This window comes from Gallus gallus, chromosome 24 (assembly GCF_016699485.2).
Source record: "Gallus gallus isolate bGalGal1 chromosome 24, bGalGal1.mat.broiler.GRCg7b, whole genome shotgun sequence".
NCBI lineage: Eukaryota > Metazoa > Chordata > Aves > Galliformes > Phasianidae > Gallus > Gallus gallus.
In genome coordinates, this window is record NC_052555.1 from 4558055 (window position 1) to 4571305 (window position 13251).

General features: G+C 50.6%; 1 protein-coding gene across 2 annotated transcripts in view; it reads right to left on the reverse strand.

The window, feature by feature from the left end:
- ZBTB32 (zinc finger and BTB domain containing 32) overlaps positions 1-13251 on the reverse strand; it is a 72512-nt gene that overhangs the window by 34698 nt on the left and 24563 nt on the right. For both annotated transcript variants that reach the window (NM_001321488.2, XM_025143185.3), the window contains exon 3: positions 2527-2624. In NM_001321488.2, the coding sequence (NP_001308417.1) occupies positions 2527-2624 (98 nt within the window). The remainder of the gene's footprint in view (positions 1-2526; positions 2625-13251) is intronic.

Consider the following 13251-nt stretch of genomic DNA (forward strand, 5'->3'; position numbering starts at 1 on the left):
TCAGGTGCCCCCCGTGGGACCCCCACCCATGGGATCGCAGCAGGGTCGGAGCTGCATTCTGCTCCCAGCAGCTTGCAGTTCCCAGAGCTGCTCCTCCATCCCCCCGCAGCCCCCCGGGCAGCGCAGGTGCTGCAGGAGGGCACAGTAATGCCCATGCCTTGCAGCAGCTTGCACACATGGCCTTGCTCACATTTGTCCCTATTTGCAGTCTGGGTGCTCACAGCATCCATCTCCACGGCAGAGATTTCGGACCAGAAGCAAAGACAAAGCAAGCAGCAGCGAAGGAGTAAATCCCCAAATCCCCCTGCTTCTCCCTGGCAATGAGTTTTTTCTGTCCTCTTAATGCAACCTTTAAAGTTTTTGCACACACATCCCGGTTAGGAGCAGGCAGCGATAACGCAGCCACGCCACGCATGCACCAACACTCTGCACTTCATTAAGGGTAAGCCTATATTGAAATGTAAACATTTGGCAGAGTATTTATCATGCACCTGAAAGCTGCTGAGATAAGAGCGCAGAATAACCCCCGTGTCACACCGCGCACCACAAAACCCCCATAGGGCTGCCTTGGACATTTATAAGGATGAGAATTATTACATTCACTCACGTTAGATTCTCCTATCCGCACCCCACCATCCCCCCCCCCCACCCCAAACTGAAATGTGTTTCCATGAGACACACACCTCACAAGATCAGAGCACAAGGGCAGATGGATGCAAGGATGGCAGTGGCCCCTTCCCACCCCTTCTCCCTGCAAGACCACCCCTCCCCTGCTCCCCTCTCCTTTACCCTGGGGCACAGGGAAGTCCAAAGGCATGGGCTCAAGCAGGTTGAGTTTGGAAAGTGATCAACAGCCATGAGAATAAAACATGCAACACTCCATTGGGCTCCTGCAGTTTCCTGCCTTTCTGTGCTGGAGCATTTCAGCTCGAGAAGAAGGTCATTGCTTCTTCAGTCCCACTATGGGAAGAGTTTGGTCAAGAAGACAAAATAGCATCACTGGGATGACTGGGGACGTACGCAGCTCTTTGAGAACCAAAGCTCCGTGGCTCCCGTGATGGCCCCGATCCCATGCCAGGGGATGAGGTCTGTGCCCCACACCTTGCAGCGCCGGGGCAATGGGGACGCGCTCCCTAATCTGCCCATTAGCTGCAGTGCACCTTTACCATTGAGCTTCTCCCCAAAACAGTTGCTTAGGTAAGTTTGCAATGCAAACTGCAATGAAAAATAACGTTCACTGCCTTCAACCTTTAGAGGGGGGCACTGGCGTGGGGAGAGGGCACCCATCTCCTTTGGGGCACGCTCCCAATTCAATCATCAGCTTGTGTATGAGGCAAGCTGACCGGGAAAACAAGCCGACCCCGCAGAGCCGAGCTCCATCCCGGCCGGGGGGAGGCGAGGGGAGAGGTGCAAAGGTCTCCTGCTTTAATAAATAACAGCGCTGGAATCCGCCGCGGCTGTTTTCGAGCGCTGGGAGAGCTCGCCCTGCCCGCCCCCCCCCCCCCTCCCCAACCCTTGCCAGATTAGAGAAAAAATTAATCCTCTGCGCGATGACAAACTTGGCTCGGCGCGCACTGTACATACTGTACCCGCACGGCTGGCAGCCGGCCAGGGACGGGACGAGAGCCAAAGCAGCGCTAACAAACACGAGCCGCGCACGCCAGTGCTGCGGGAGGGGGGGGACGTCCGTGCCCTGCAGCCCCACGGCGGTGCTGCCGGCCCTGAGTCCCCCCCCCACAGCCCCCGTGCCCCGTGCAGAGTGGGATTTTGCTTTGCAAAGCAACCGAGCTCGGGATCTCTGCCACCAACCCGAAGCATCCCTGGGATGCTCCCCAGCATCGACCCTCTGGGAGACCCCAGTGTGCAGCACTGCTCCCCTTGGAGCATCCCACCACATCTCTGCTAACGAACCCGGTGGCCACCTGCACTTTTTTTTTTTTTTTAGTTTTAATTAAATAAAACCCTTAGCCGTACATGGGGCTGCATGCCCAACAGGAACATCAGGCTAAATTGACTTGCAGAAGCCTCCTCACCAGCGCAGCGCTCCAGCCTTCCTATATCTATTTAATTAACGGGCCTGCATAATTTGAACCCAATAGTTAGATTCATTAGACAGAGAATACCTAATTCTGCAATAGTTTTGCTAATGAAGCCACGCCGGGTATCTGTACGTGAGGATCAGCGTGCACTGCCCAGCACACAGGAGCAAAGACGCTGCCTGAGCCCTCTGGCAGCAGCACAGAGCACTGAGCGCTACACGGAGTTTGTTATTGCAGGCTGCTTAGCATGGAAAATATTTCCCCAATTACAGAACTGAAAACAAACTTTAAAAACAAGGTGAAAAAAAAACAACCAAAACAAAAAAACACCAAAAAGTCCCATCTCAAGGGATGGGTGCTGGACGAGACGTTTGCTATTTGTTGCTGCAAAGGGGACGAGGCCACCCCTGGGTGCAATGCATGCATCGGGAGGTTGCAGTAGGTGGGCATTGAGCACATCCCCACCAGCACCCCAATCCCGACCCACCTGAGTGTGCCAGTAAGTGCATTCGCAGCCGCAAGCTGTCCAGAAACCGCTTCCCGCACAACTCGCATCCGTACGTCTTCATACCGCTGTGCAGCTTCCTAGGGGAAAACACAGACAGGTTAGTGCTGCTGGGGGCCTGGGGAGAGGGCAGGGTGCGAGGGGGGGACCGTGTTCCAAATGTGAACCCTGAGAACATCCCAAATATTTAATGAAATCTGCACATTGTATGCAGGCGTGCAGCCAGGAGCCAGCAGAAATCGGTTCAAGTTCTAAAAGTGCCTTAGAAAAGGTCCTGATGGGAGCTTCCATGTCAGCTGTTGTCCAGAGAAGCTGTGTGTGCTCCATCCCTGCAAGCGCTCAAGGCCAGGCTACCCGAGGGGTGGGGTGCACACAGCCCATGGCAGGGGCTGGGGGGACTGTAATGTCCCTTCCAATCCAACCGTTTGATGATTACATGATCTTTAAGGACCTTCCCAAACCAACCACTCTATGGCTCTGTCCTCTATAAGGTCCTTCCCAACCTACCATTTTATGGTTATATGATCTTTAAGGACCTTCCCAAGCCAACCATTCTATTGTTCTTATGCTCTTTCAGAACGTTCCCAAGCCAACCCTTCTATGGTGTATACTCTTTAAGGACCTTCCCAACCCAGCCCATTCTACAATTCTATGGTCCCATGATCTTTAAGGCCCCTTCCAATCCAACCCACTCTACAATTCCATGGTTCCATGATCTTTAAGGGCCTTTCCAACCCAAGCCATGCTATGTAAGATCCTACGTTTCTCAGCACTGAATGTGGGATATGTGGGATATGCGTTTGCATCCATCAGCCTTTCCTGATGTCTACATACAGTATCTTTTGGTAAACTCCATCCTATGTGTTGGGCCCTTAAAGACAAAGCGGTGTAACTCTAAGAGGTCGCTTGGACACATCTGTTATCAAATCTCAATTCCTACCCAGACGCAGCCTGTTACAATCACAACACAAAAAATTAACCATCAGCCAGCCAACAGGAAATGTGTCCCTCCCCATTTCTTGGGGTACAAAACAACACCTGCCTCTGCCAAATTGCACAGTCAGAACTGCAACCTACAACACCGTGTGCCCCACGTTTCACGATGGTGCACGCTGTTGATAAACTCAGGCTTTTGCAAACAAGTGCAGCTTTGCAACTGACAGAAGCATTAAAAAATATCATCCCCAAGTAAGAAATGCTTCCAGCCAAGTTGGTTGGCTTCTGCCTAAGGGACACACCTCATTTAACACACACTTTTCATACGGGTGGCAGGAAAGAGTTCATGATAGCAGCAGCACATGCAACATTTCAAAATCAGATTCCGTAAACAGAGAAGCATTTGTGTGCGTTGGAGATGTACCACACCAAACAGCTACACGCCGACCTCTGATCGAATCCACCATTTATCACTGCTTTGCAATACGACAAGTATATTTTTATTGTGCTGTTGCCAACCACAAAACAGAAATGGTCTTGTATGGGCCTGGATGGTGAATGCTGGCTGCAGTCTGGCTCCGAGCAGTGTCCGTTGTGCACTGCTTTCTCCTCACCTCTGTGCCCAACGGTTTGGGTGTCAGGATTGCACCCACGGTCAAAGGCATTGATGAAAGAATTGGGGTGGAGTTTCTCCCCCCCCTCATTTTTTGCTTGCTCAAAGAACTCAATCATTGCGTTTGCATGCAGAACGAAACTCCTTTGCATTTCTCAATGCAAAATGATTGCGTCTAAATATTTGTCAACATTACAGATGCTTAATCTGTTAAGAAGACCAAAAGAAATGAAGTATCTTAAAGTGACACTCTTAGAGAGAGGTCTTTTTTTTTTTTTAATGTCTAATCAGGACAATGGCATTAATTCATCCTAGAAATTAATGAAAACCATGTCACTAAAGAGCCCCGAGATGTGCTTCCCATGCTTGCACCAGGAAGGAAAGCCCATGACTTGCTTCGAGACAACACAGCAGTGCAATGCATTCTGCAAGGAAGTCATTTCCCATCGTGGCTGTCACAGATGGCTCCTTCAGGTAGCGGGCAGGGCAGCCAGCCCTACAATTGCTCGGTAATGAGGAGACCCAAGGATGCTCAATTGCAGCACTGGGAATGCTGGGCTATAGAGAGAGACCCATCACTGAGCAAATGCTCCCAAAGAAAGACGAGGCAGCAAAAAGCTGTAGAGCAAGTTTGTTTCAACCCTCAACTTTGCTGTAGAATATAATTATTAATCAAGCTTGTCCTGAATTCACTGTGTCATAGCAGAGGATTAAGAGTCATGCACGAATTCAGGCCAAGGCAGTTTAGAATCCAAAGGATTTATCTGCCTTGCAAAAATAAATAAAACACAAGCCTCCTGACAGGCTTCTACTGCCAAGAAGTCAGCTAAATAAGTGACAATCTTCTAATTTTGCATTTTTAATTATGGACATGCCTGTCACACTTCTGCGGTTCAGGCTGAGCTGAGTTCTGCACCTATAGGTTCATACCTTTTTGCTGCAGAGAGCACAGGCAAAACTGCAGCGCTCACCTCTTTGGGGCTACAAAGTGTTCTCATTGAATTAAAATGTAGTTGGTTAATTAGCTCAAGTAAAACTTTGGTGGTTTTAAGGGAGCCTTAAGAAATGCACTGCTCTGGTTTGGATATATATATATTTTTTAATTCTTTTCAAGCCATCCTGAGAATAACAAGCACTTAGCCTTGAGAAATAAAGTGTTATATCTAATGAGACTGACTGCATCCAAGCAAGTCCTTTATGCTGAGGGCGGTGAGGCAGTGGCACAGGTTGCCCAGAGAGGTGGTGGTGCCCCGTCCCTGCAGACAGCCAAGGTCAGGCTGGACGGGGCTCTGAGCACTGCTGGAGCTGTGGCTGTCCCTGTGCACTGCAGGGAGTGGCACCAGGCGGCCTTTGGGGGTCCCTTCCAACACAAACCGTTCTCCAATTCTGTTTCAAGGATACAATGGCCATTTTCTACTGCTGCTTTTCTATGGGTGTCTCTCTATAAGTGAAGACAAACTCTTGCCAGACCTCAGTGACCACATCTCCCCCAGCCCTGTGCTATCCCTTCCGCTCCCCACCAGCTCTGATTGTCCGTAGGGGCCAACACCAGCATGGAGACATGGGCAACATTTTCTGCTGAACACTGCAAGAGAGCTCCTTATCTTCAACGTGCACAAAAACAAAACAAAAAACCCACAAAAAGTCAACCCAACAAAACACAAACCAACAAGAAGAGCCACCAAACTTCCTAGTTTTCAGCCAACAGAAATATTTCCTTCTTGCTTTCTGGAACGGAACGTCGAGATGGGGGGAGCTGAACGCGCACCGTGACAACGTGCAGTGGGACTCTCTTTGGAGGCAGCCATTCTCAGGGCAGGTCTGGAGGTGAGGGGGTATGAGATGAGCAGGGTGGGGCAGCAGGGATGCTCAGGGGACAGGAGTGACACTCAGGGACCCCCACAGCACTGCTCCTCCTTCATGAAGCCACCAATGGGCACTGCATGGATCTCCGCCGCGCTCTGCGCCCATCCTCACCCATCTCACCGTAACACAAACAACGCCCAGTGCTGAACTCAGCCCTCGACAAGCGCTCATAAATACGACTTCCTTCCCACCTCCTCCAGCAAAAGCAGCAACATAGAGAAAAAAACAGCGGGGCTGGGCGCCACGGCCAACAAAAGAGCCCATTAATCTCACGGGTGCCGCAGCTCCTGGAAATCTGCATCTGCCATCGAACTTGGGCGCTGATTTTTCCAGTCGTTACATAACCTGCTTATTGTTTTAAAGCGCTCGAGTTCACGCCGAGTAATTTATTTTCAATATCTTTATCAACAAATTTCAGCGGGAACAAAAGTTTTTCATTTGGCGGCTGCTTATAGGACGATCTTATCGCTCCCAATCTTATACAGGCTCTTTCAACAAGGTCTTAAAGCACTTTATCTGCCGGGTTCCTGGTAGCAAAATATGATTGAAATGTTCTATTTATGCTCACTGGATTAAGGAGATGTTGCAAAACTGCACAAAAAAAAAAAAAAACCTGGCAGATGTAAGCAAGGTATTACAGCTGCTCAGGCTGTTAAGATCTGAGGGGAAAGATCAATATGTGTTTGTGCCGTTTTACTGAAGTTGTGCCTTAAAAAAGGGGGGGGGGGGGGAGGGAAGGGGGAAGTATATTGAAGTACACCACTGAGAAGCGATGCCCAAACTTAAGTACAAAAAGATAAACTCCACTTTATTATTGATGCTGAAATTTTATTCCGTGCGCTCCCAAGCATATTAACCAGGAGGATGCTCATGGGAACGAGAGCAATGACAACTGGGAAAAGCTCCTTTTCTCCTTTTTTCCCTTTAACAGAAAACAAGGCCAGCACCTCTGGAGCACCTGCCCTCACGGGGCGATGTTTCAGAGCTTTTTTCTCTAAGATAGTTTTCTCTTTAATTACTGTTAGGATAAATAGCGGAAGCTGCGGTTTCCAGGTGAGGAGGTGATGCTGGATGATGCAGGGGATGGATGGCAGGAGGCAGTGGGGCTGCCCCACATGCAGCCGCGTGCCAAGGGGCAGCGGGACCCCCCCTGGGGGAGCGCAGCCGGACAAAAGCTGGGATGCAGGCAGGCCCCTCGCAAGCTGCAGGCAATTAAAAAGGCCCGTAAATGCCCCGCAAAAAGCACTTCAAAGGGACAGTAATTCCAGGCTCGGCCAGTCGAGACCACGCGGTGTAAAAATTATGAGTTTTCCCCACGGGGTGCTTTGTGTGAAAAGGATGGGGCTGGTGGCAAAGGGGACGTGGGGCAGCCTGCGTCCCCATCCCACCACGGCACCGCTACACAAAACCCATCCACTCCCACTTCGCTTTGATACGCTTCCCTTCCCCAGCACCCCCCCTCCACCTCCCCAAAACGCAGCCCCCTCCCCACAAAACCCAACGCAGGGAAAGCTCTCCCCACAGCCCCTTCCCCTTCCTCTCAGAGCGAGATGCATGGATTTGGGACATTTGATTACTTTTAAGTATATATTTTTCCCTCAAATAGACTGAATACAATGGTTAGGAAATTTGACAGAAAACTATTCTGAGCCATTTATTGCCTTAATACGCACCTTTGTCCAACAGGCAGTTTTGACAAGAGCGATAAATTCCAAATTTATGTCAACAGAGCATATGTTGAACACCTCATTTCTGAGCTAAAGCGGCATGCTGCCCCATAAATCACAGTTCTGTTTGAAATGAAAGTAGATTACAGGCCTGTGTTATTGAGCAGTTAGAGCTATAGTCATATAAATCAGAACTTTTAACTCTAGGCGATCCGTTGTGCAATTAACTAAAGGGTACTTTGTCATTTCAAGGCTTGTGCACAGACTTGGCAGGACGCACGGCTACCGGGGAAAGGAAGGGAAGAAGGGGGAAAAAAAAGACTTGCTGGCAAGGAAAGGCTGTACCAGCATGGACTTTTGTTAAATACCTGTTGAATGGAGAGCAAAGCTCCAGCCTCAGCCCCGTGCGCACACTGACGTGCAGCCAGGGCTCCCAGGGTCACCTCCAGGATGGAAATAGACACACACATCCATCGGCACAAACACAGCCCCAGCGCGGGGCTCTGCGGAGCGCCAGGAAACGCTGCTGGAGCCCGGCTAATAAATAAAGGCGAGGTGACATGCACAGCAAGGTTAAGCGCTCGCTTCCCACTCTGCAGGGCGCACAGCCTTGCCCCAACCTGCTGTCGGCAGGAGCAGCCCCAGCAGCTGCATGTCTCCTCTGATATTTGTGCATGGAGCTTTCCATCACGCCTGACTCTCCGTGGGGAAACACAGCACGGCACGGGGGCAAAACCCTTCCTTTTGGGTCTTCTCCATTCTAGGGCTGCACCCGGAGACCTCACCAGTAAAACCTCTGGCCCAGGATTGATTGCTCCAGCAACCTTGCCAGCGTCCCTCTGCAATGAAAAGCTGCATTGGCTTCCTACATCTCGGCCGCTTCAGAGGTCAGCCGGCAACAATAACTTCTCAGCAATAAACACTGCGCCAGGCGCACGCGCTCTGGAGGAGCAGGTTGGCTGCTGTGCCTTGTGCTGGGCAGAGAAAGTCGAAAATGGGAGAAAAACCAAGGAGATGGCAGCATGTGGAAGCTTCTCCCCACAGATGTCCCAGGGCTGAGCAAAACAGACGTGATGCTATGCGTAAAGCCACTGATGGGGCAGCCAGCTCATTGAAAATCATATGGACTCTACAAAATCATGCGATCGTGAAGGCTGGAAAAGACCTCTAAGATCATCAAGTCCAATCATCCACCAATATTGTCACTAAACCGTGTCCCTCAGTGCCACATCTCCATGGCTCCTGGATGGAACACCTCCAGGGATGGTGACCCCACCACCTCCTTGGGCAGCTGTGCCAATGACCGCTCTTTCAGAGAAGAAGTTTTTCCTAATATCCCACCCAAACCTCCCCTGGTGCAACTTGGTGCCGGCCCCTCTCATCTTATTGCTGTAAACACAATGGGGAGATCAGGATGCATCAGTGACATCTCAGAGCCCTACTACATTAAAAGCAAGATAAAAATACACATTAACGCAGCGTTAAGAGTCTTGCACTGACTTGAAAGAGAAAAAGCGCAGAAAGAAATCCACCCTTCTGCATTTCACAGATGCTCCTTATGCTTCGTCTGCGCAACAGTCAGAAATCCCAGTGCCGTGCCCAAAGCACTGAACCTCAGCACCCCATGCATTTCCCTGGTGCTCAGTGCATGTGTCCGGACTGGAGCACGGCAGCAGCATCTCACAGCTCCATGCACAGTGCTGTGAGAGGCGGAGGAGCTGCTGCAATTGCGCGTGAGAGCTGGAAGGTTACCACCCCTGTAAGTAGCAGCACTATAAAAAGATTCAGACACTAAGTATTTCCTTTCCTATAAAATATTCATTGCCGTATGTGAGAGCCAAGCAGCAGAAACCTCAAGCATTTCTAACTTTGTACTGCAGTAATAACAGAGTTTTATAGGAACCTTCTGATTTTATTTATATCAGGCTATAAATACGTTGTTCCATCAGATGCAGAACCGTCGGCTGCTGTGTTCCCTCCCTGCTGCAAACAACGCACATAAAGCGCAAGGTGGACGGCACAGGACTGGCGTGGCTCAGCATCCCAAATGAAATCAGGTTAAATAATTCGGAAGGGAAAAAAAGCAAACCACCAATTCCACAGCAGGTTCACTCACGTTCCTCCGCGCTCCTCGCCGAGAGCACCAGCAATATCTCTGTGGGGCGAGCTCACTTATCCTAATAACACCAATCACCTGTCAGCGCGCACGCAGCCAAGCGCACAGCGTGCCAGATGTGCCTCCTGGCCCCAAATTCCCCCTTTGCTTCTCAGCACCAATGCTGCCCCACCGGTGCCGTGCCCACCCCACAGCCCCATCGCATCCCTGCGAGCACTGGGCGATGGCATTGGTGCAGGGTACCATTAGGGGACGCTCGGTTTTCCCCCGCACCCCTCTCACACCAGCAAATCAATACGAAAATCAATTAATCTGCTGATATATTTTATCAAGATCCACACGGCAATGCAACATCTCATTTACAGCGGGGACCTCGTGGAGAACCAAGGTCGCCAGGTGGAACGCGGGCGACAAAACCCACGCTCTATACTGGCTGCAAATAGAAAACTGAATGAAACTGGGAGCAGAGATAAGGAAGGAGCCTGGGGATGCAACAATTACCGCACAGAGAAAGCGTGGTGCCAGCCTGGCTCACCAAGCTTGCCTAAATAGAAAGCAATTTGGGAGGGATGGGGGCGCCCACCCATGTGCAGGAGTGATGCAGAAGCGGAGGCAGCACCCAACGGCTGCTTACAGCTGGTGGTAAGGAGAAAGCAAGTGCATGCACCTCAGATCAGAGTGTTATATCCACAGCTCAGCTCAATGACATCCAACCGCGTGCCGGCTGGAGCCGATGGCACCGCCGCAGCACTGCCAGGGCCCTCATCTCCAAACACAGCAGATTAAAATAGCAGAAAGAGCTATTAAGGGCATAAGGGAAGGGGGGAAGGGAGCAGAGCCCTTCCTCTTGGTTTAACAGATTTCAAAAGGAGAAGAAAAAAAAAGTTGCCCTCAAACCGCCACTGCACTTCTAAATAAAAACCTCGTGGGAGTGGGAAATAAAGATTTTACTATTTCTGCATTAATAAAGAAGGAAATAAGGGGGGGCGGCGGGGGCAGCTATCAATACAGGGCACTAAAACCCAGTGCTCGTGTGATAGCTGTGATGAAGCTGCTCATCATCGCAGCTTCAGGAGGATGCTGACATTACACCAACACGCCAACACTTCCCCTTCTTTCTAAAGAAGTTGAGAAACGGATCCCTCCTGTTTTGCCTCATCTTACATGAAAAAAAGAAAAAAACACAAACCAGCAAACCAAAGGATGCTCAAAGTGTGCTGTTTGCCTTTCTGTTTTTAAATCCCGCATGCACTGAAGTGCTGTAGAAGGGAAGTGAGTGTCCCAGCACGCCGTGTGCCCAAGGACAGCACATGCAGCAGCACCTTCACCCACCCCGCTGCCTCCTGGGACCTTCCAGGCCTATGAACCCACACCAGAGGACAAAGGAAAACTGGCAACAGCTGAAGAGATTTCATTGATCTTCTCAGGTGTTCCGAAATGACACTTTGGATGTGACTTTTGCATGACACCGAGGGTCCGAAAGCTACAACTGGTTGAAGCAGCCCTGCTGCTCAACTGGGCAATGCCACCTGCAGGGATGCGGTTAGTGGGCACGGTGGGGTTGGACGTGGTGGTCTTAGAGGTGTTTTTCAACCTTAATGATTGTATGATCCCCATCGTACCACTCTGACAGCACCTCAAAGCCATGCCAAAACCTTAGAAAAGGCACCCAGGTCTCCATCCAACTGCTAACGGATTCTGAAATCGGAGCTCAACTCCATTTTGAGCTCTCAGTACTTTTCCATGCTCGTGTTAGCTGCACTTGGCACTTCATAATATTCACCTTGAAAATCCAATACCTCCCTCCCCGCTCTTGGGTTCTACTAACTGATGGAATTGCATCAACCCTGGCAGCTCTGCGCCGAGCACCGCCATGGGGATCCATCCCCAGCCCCACCACTGCCCACGGCTGCTGCAGCAAAGCCCTGGGCTGCAGATATAGGGCAGTGCCTGGGCATCAGTGGCTCTCATCAGCAGGCTGAGCGCGCAAGCACCAGTGGGTTAATGCATTCTGATTCACGCAGCCTTGCTTGGAATAGCCAATGCTAATTTGGGAGTCCAAAATCATCGTCCATATTCTTGGGGCATCCAGTGACACTGATGTATTGAAAAATAAAAGAATAGTGTTTGCTTGCATGGGTTACACTGACCCTGCAGCGCTGCGCCTGGCATAACACTTGTTTTGACTCGTAAGTTGAGCAGACATGACATGGATGTCAGAGATGTCAAAGAGAGAAACCAGAAGAACTTATTTTTAAAAATACAAAATTTCAGCAAAAAAAAAAAAAAAAAAAGCAAAGTGACCTTAAAGCCGAATACATCTGCTGCAGCAACGGAGTGATTATTCATATGTTTTGATTCCTAATTCAGAAATAATAAGTGGTTCATGGGTTCCAAGTTTAAAAATATATTCATCATCTGGTTTCCCTAGCAGCATGGATCCCATTGGAGCAGCCAAGCCAAGTTGTCAAGTGTTAGGTTTGTCCTTCCGTTGCTTTCAACCACAAGTGGTTGAACAGTGGGACATGCCGAGCGAGGCCACTCCAAGCAGTGCTGTCCCTTGGGACCAGGCTGCCGTTCCCCATTGGCCAGTGGGGAAGCTCTGGACATTTGCAGATGGAGGCTGGAAGCCCAGCTTGTACGTGAAGAGCGCACGTACTTCAGGTTTTGGCAAAGCAGCCAGGAGAGTGCAGGGCTCCTTACATAAAAACCCCGCAGCTCCTAATTGCCCAGATGTCCCACTTCAGAGGCAGAAGGTAATGGTTCTGGCATGACTTCAGATGCTTAGTGCCATTAATTATACACAAGAGCTTGTCCTGCTTGTGTGATGCACACAGACCGGTCCTGGGCTGCCCATAGCTGAGACCCCCCCATCCCTCCCCATCTGAAGCTGAAGGGACCCCCTGGGATCCATCCAACCACAGCAGCACCATCCCAGTGCCTGGGGATGAGATGGCCCAACTCCATCGCGAGCCAGAAACAGGACGGAAAGAGAGAGAGAAGAAAACAAGAGGATGCTGAGCGTGGCTGAAACAAAGGGGAGACTTAACCGAGAGTGGGATGTGAGGGGCGGGGGATGTTTTTTACAGTTCCATTCCCCGTGCAGATGGTGCAGCCACCAGACCCGACCCGTGGGGACGTGGCTGGCAGTGTGACAGCACCAGGGGTACCCCACTTCTCACCCCATCAGCTCACAGCAGCTCTCGTGCCCCCCTCCCCACTGCCAGCTCCTCTGGGTCAATCATGCTGGATGAAATAAATCCATCACAAGCTCAGCTGCTCCGGCACGACAGGGAAATGTGCATTTCCCAGCAGCTCGCCTCATTGCAAAGATGCTGACGTCCTCCCGCCCCAAGCCCCCATCCATCCCCACTGCATCCCATGTAATTGTTTTCTGCCCCCTGCTCCCCTCCCAGGCTGCTACCTCCACACATTCACTGCAGACACACAGAAATTACAGGGAAGTGCGTTCTTTCAAACGCATGGCCCAGATCCTGGGGATTTTTATA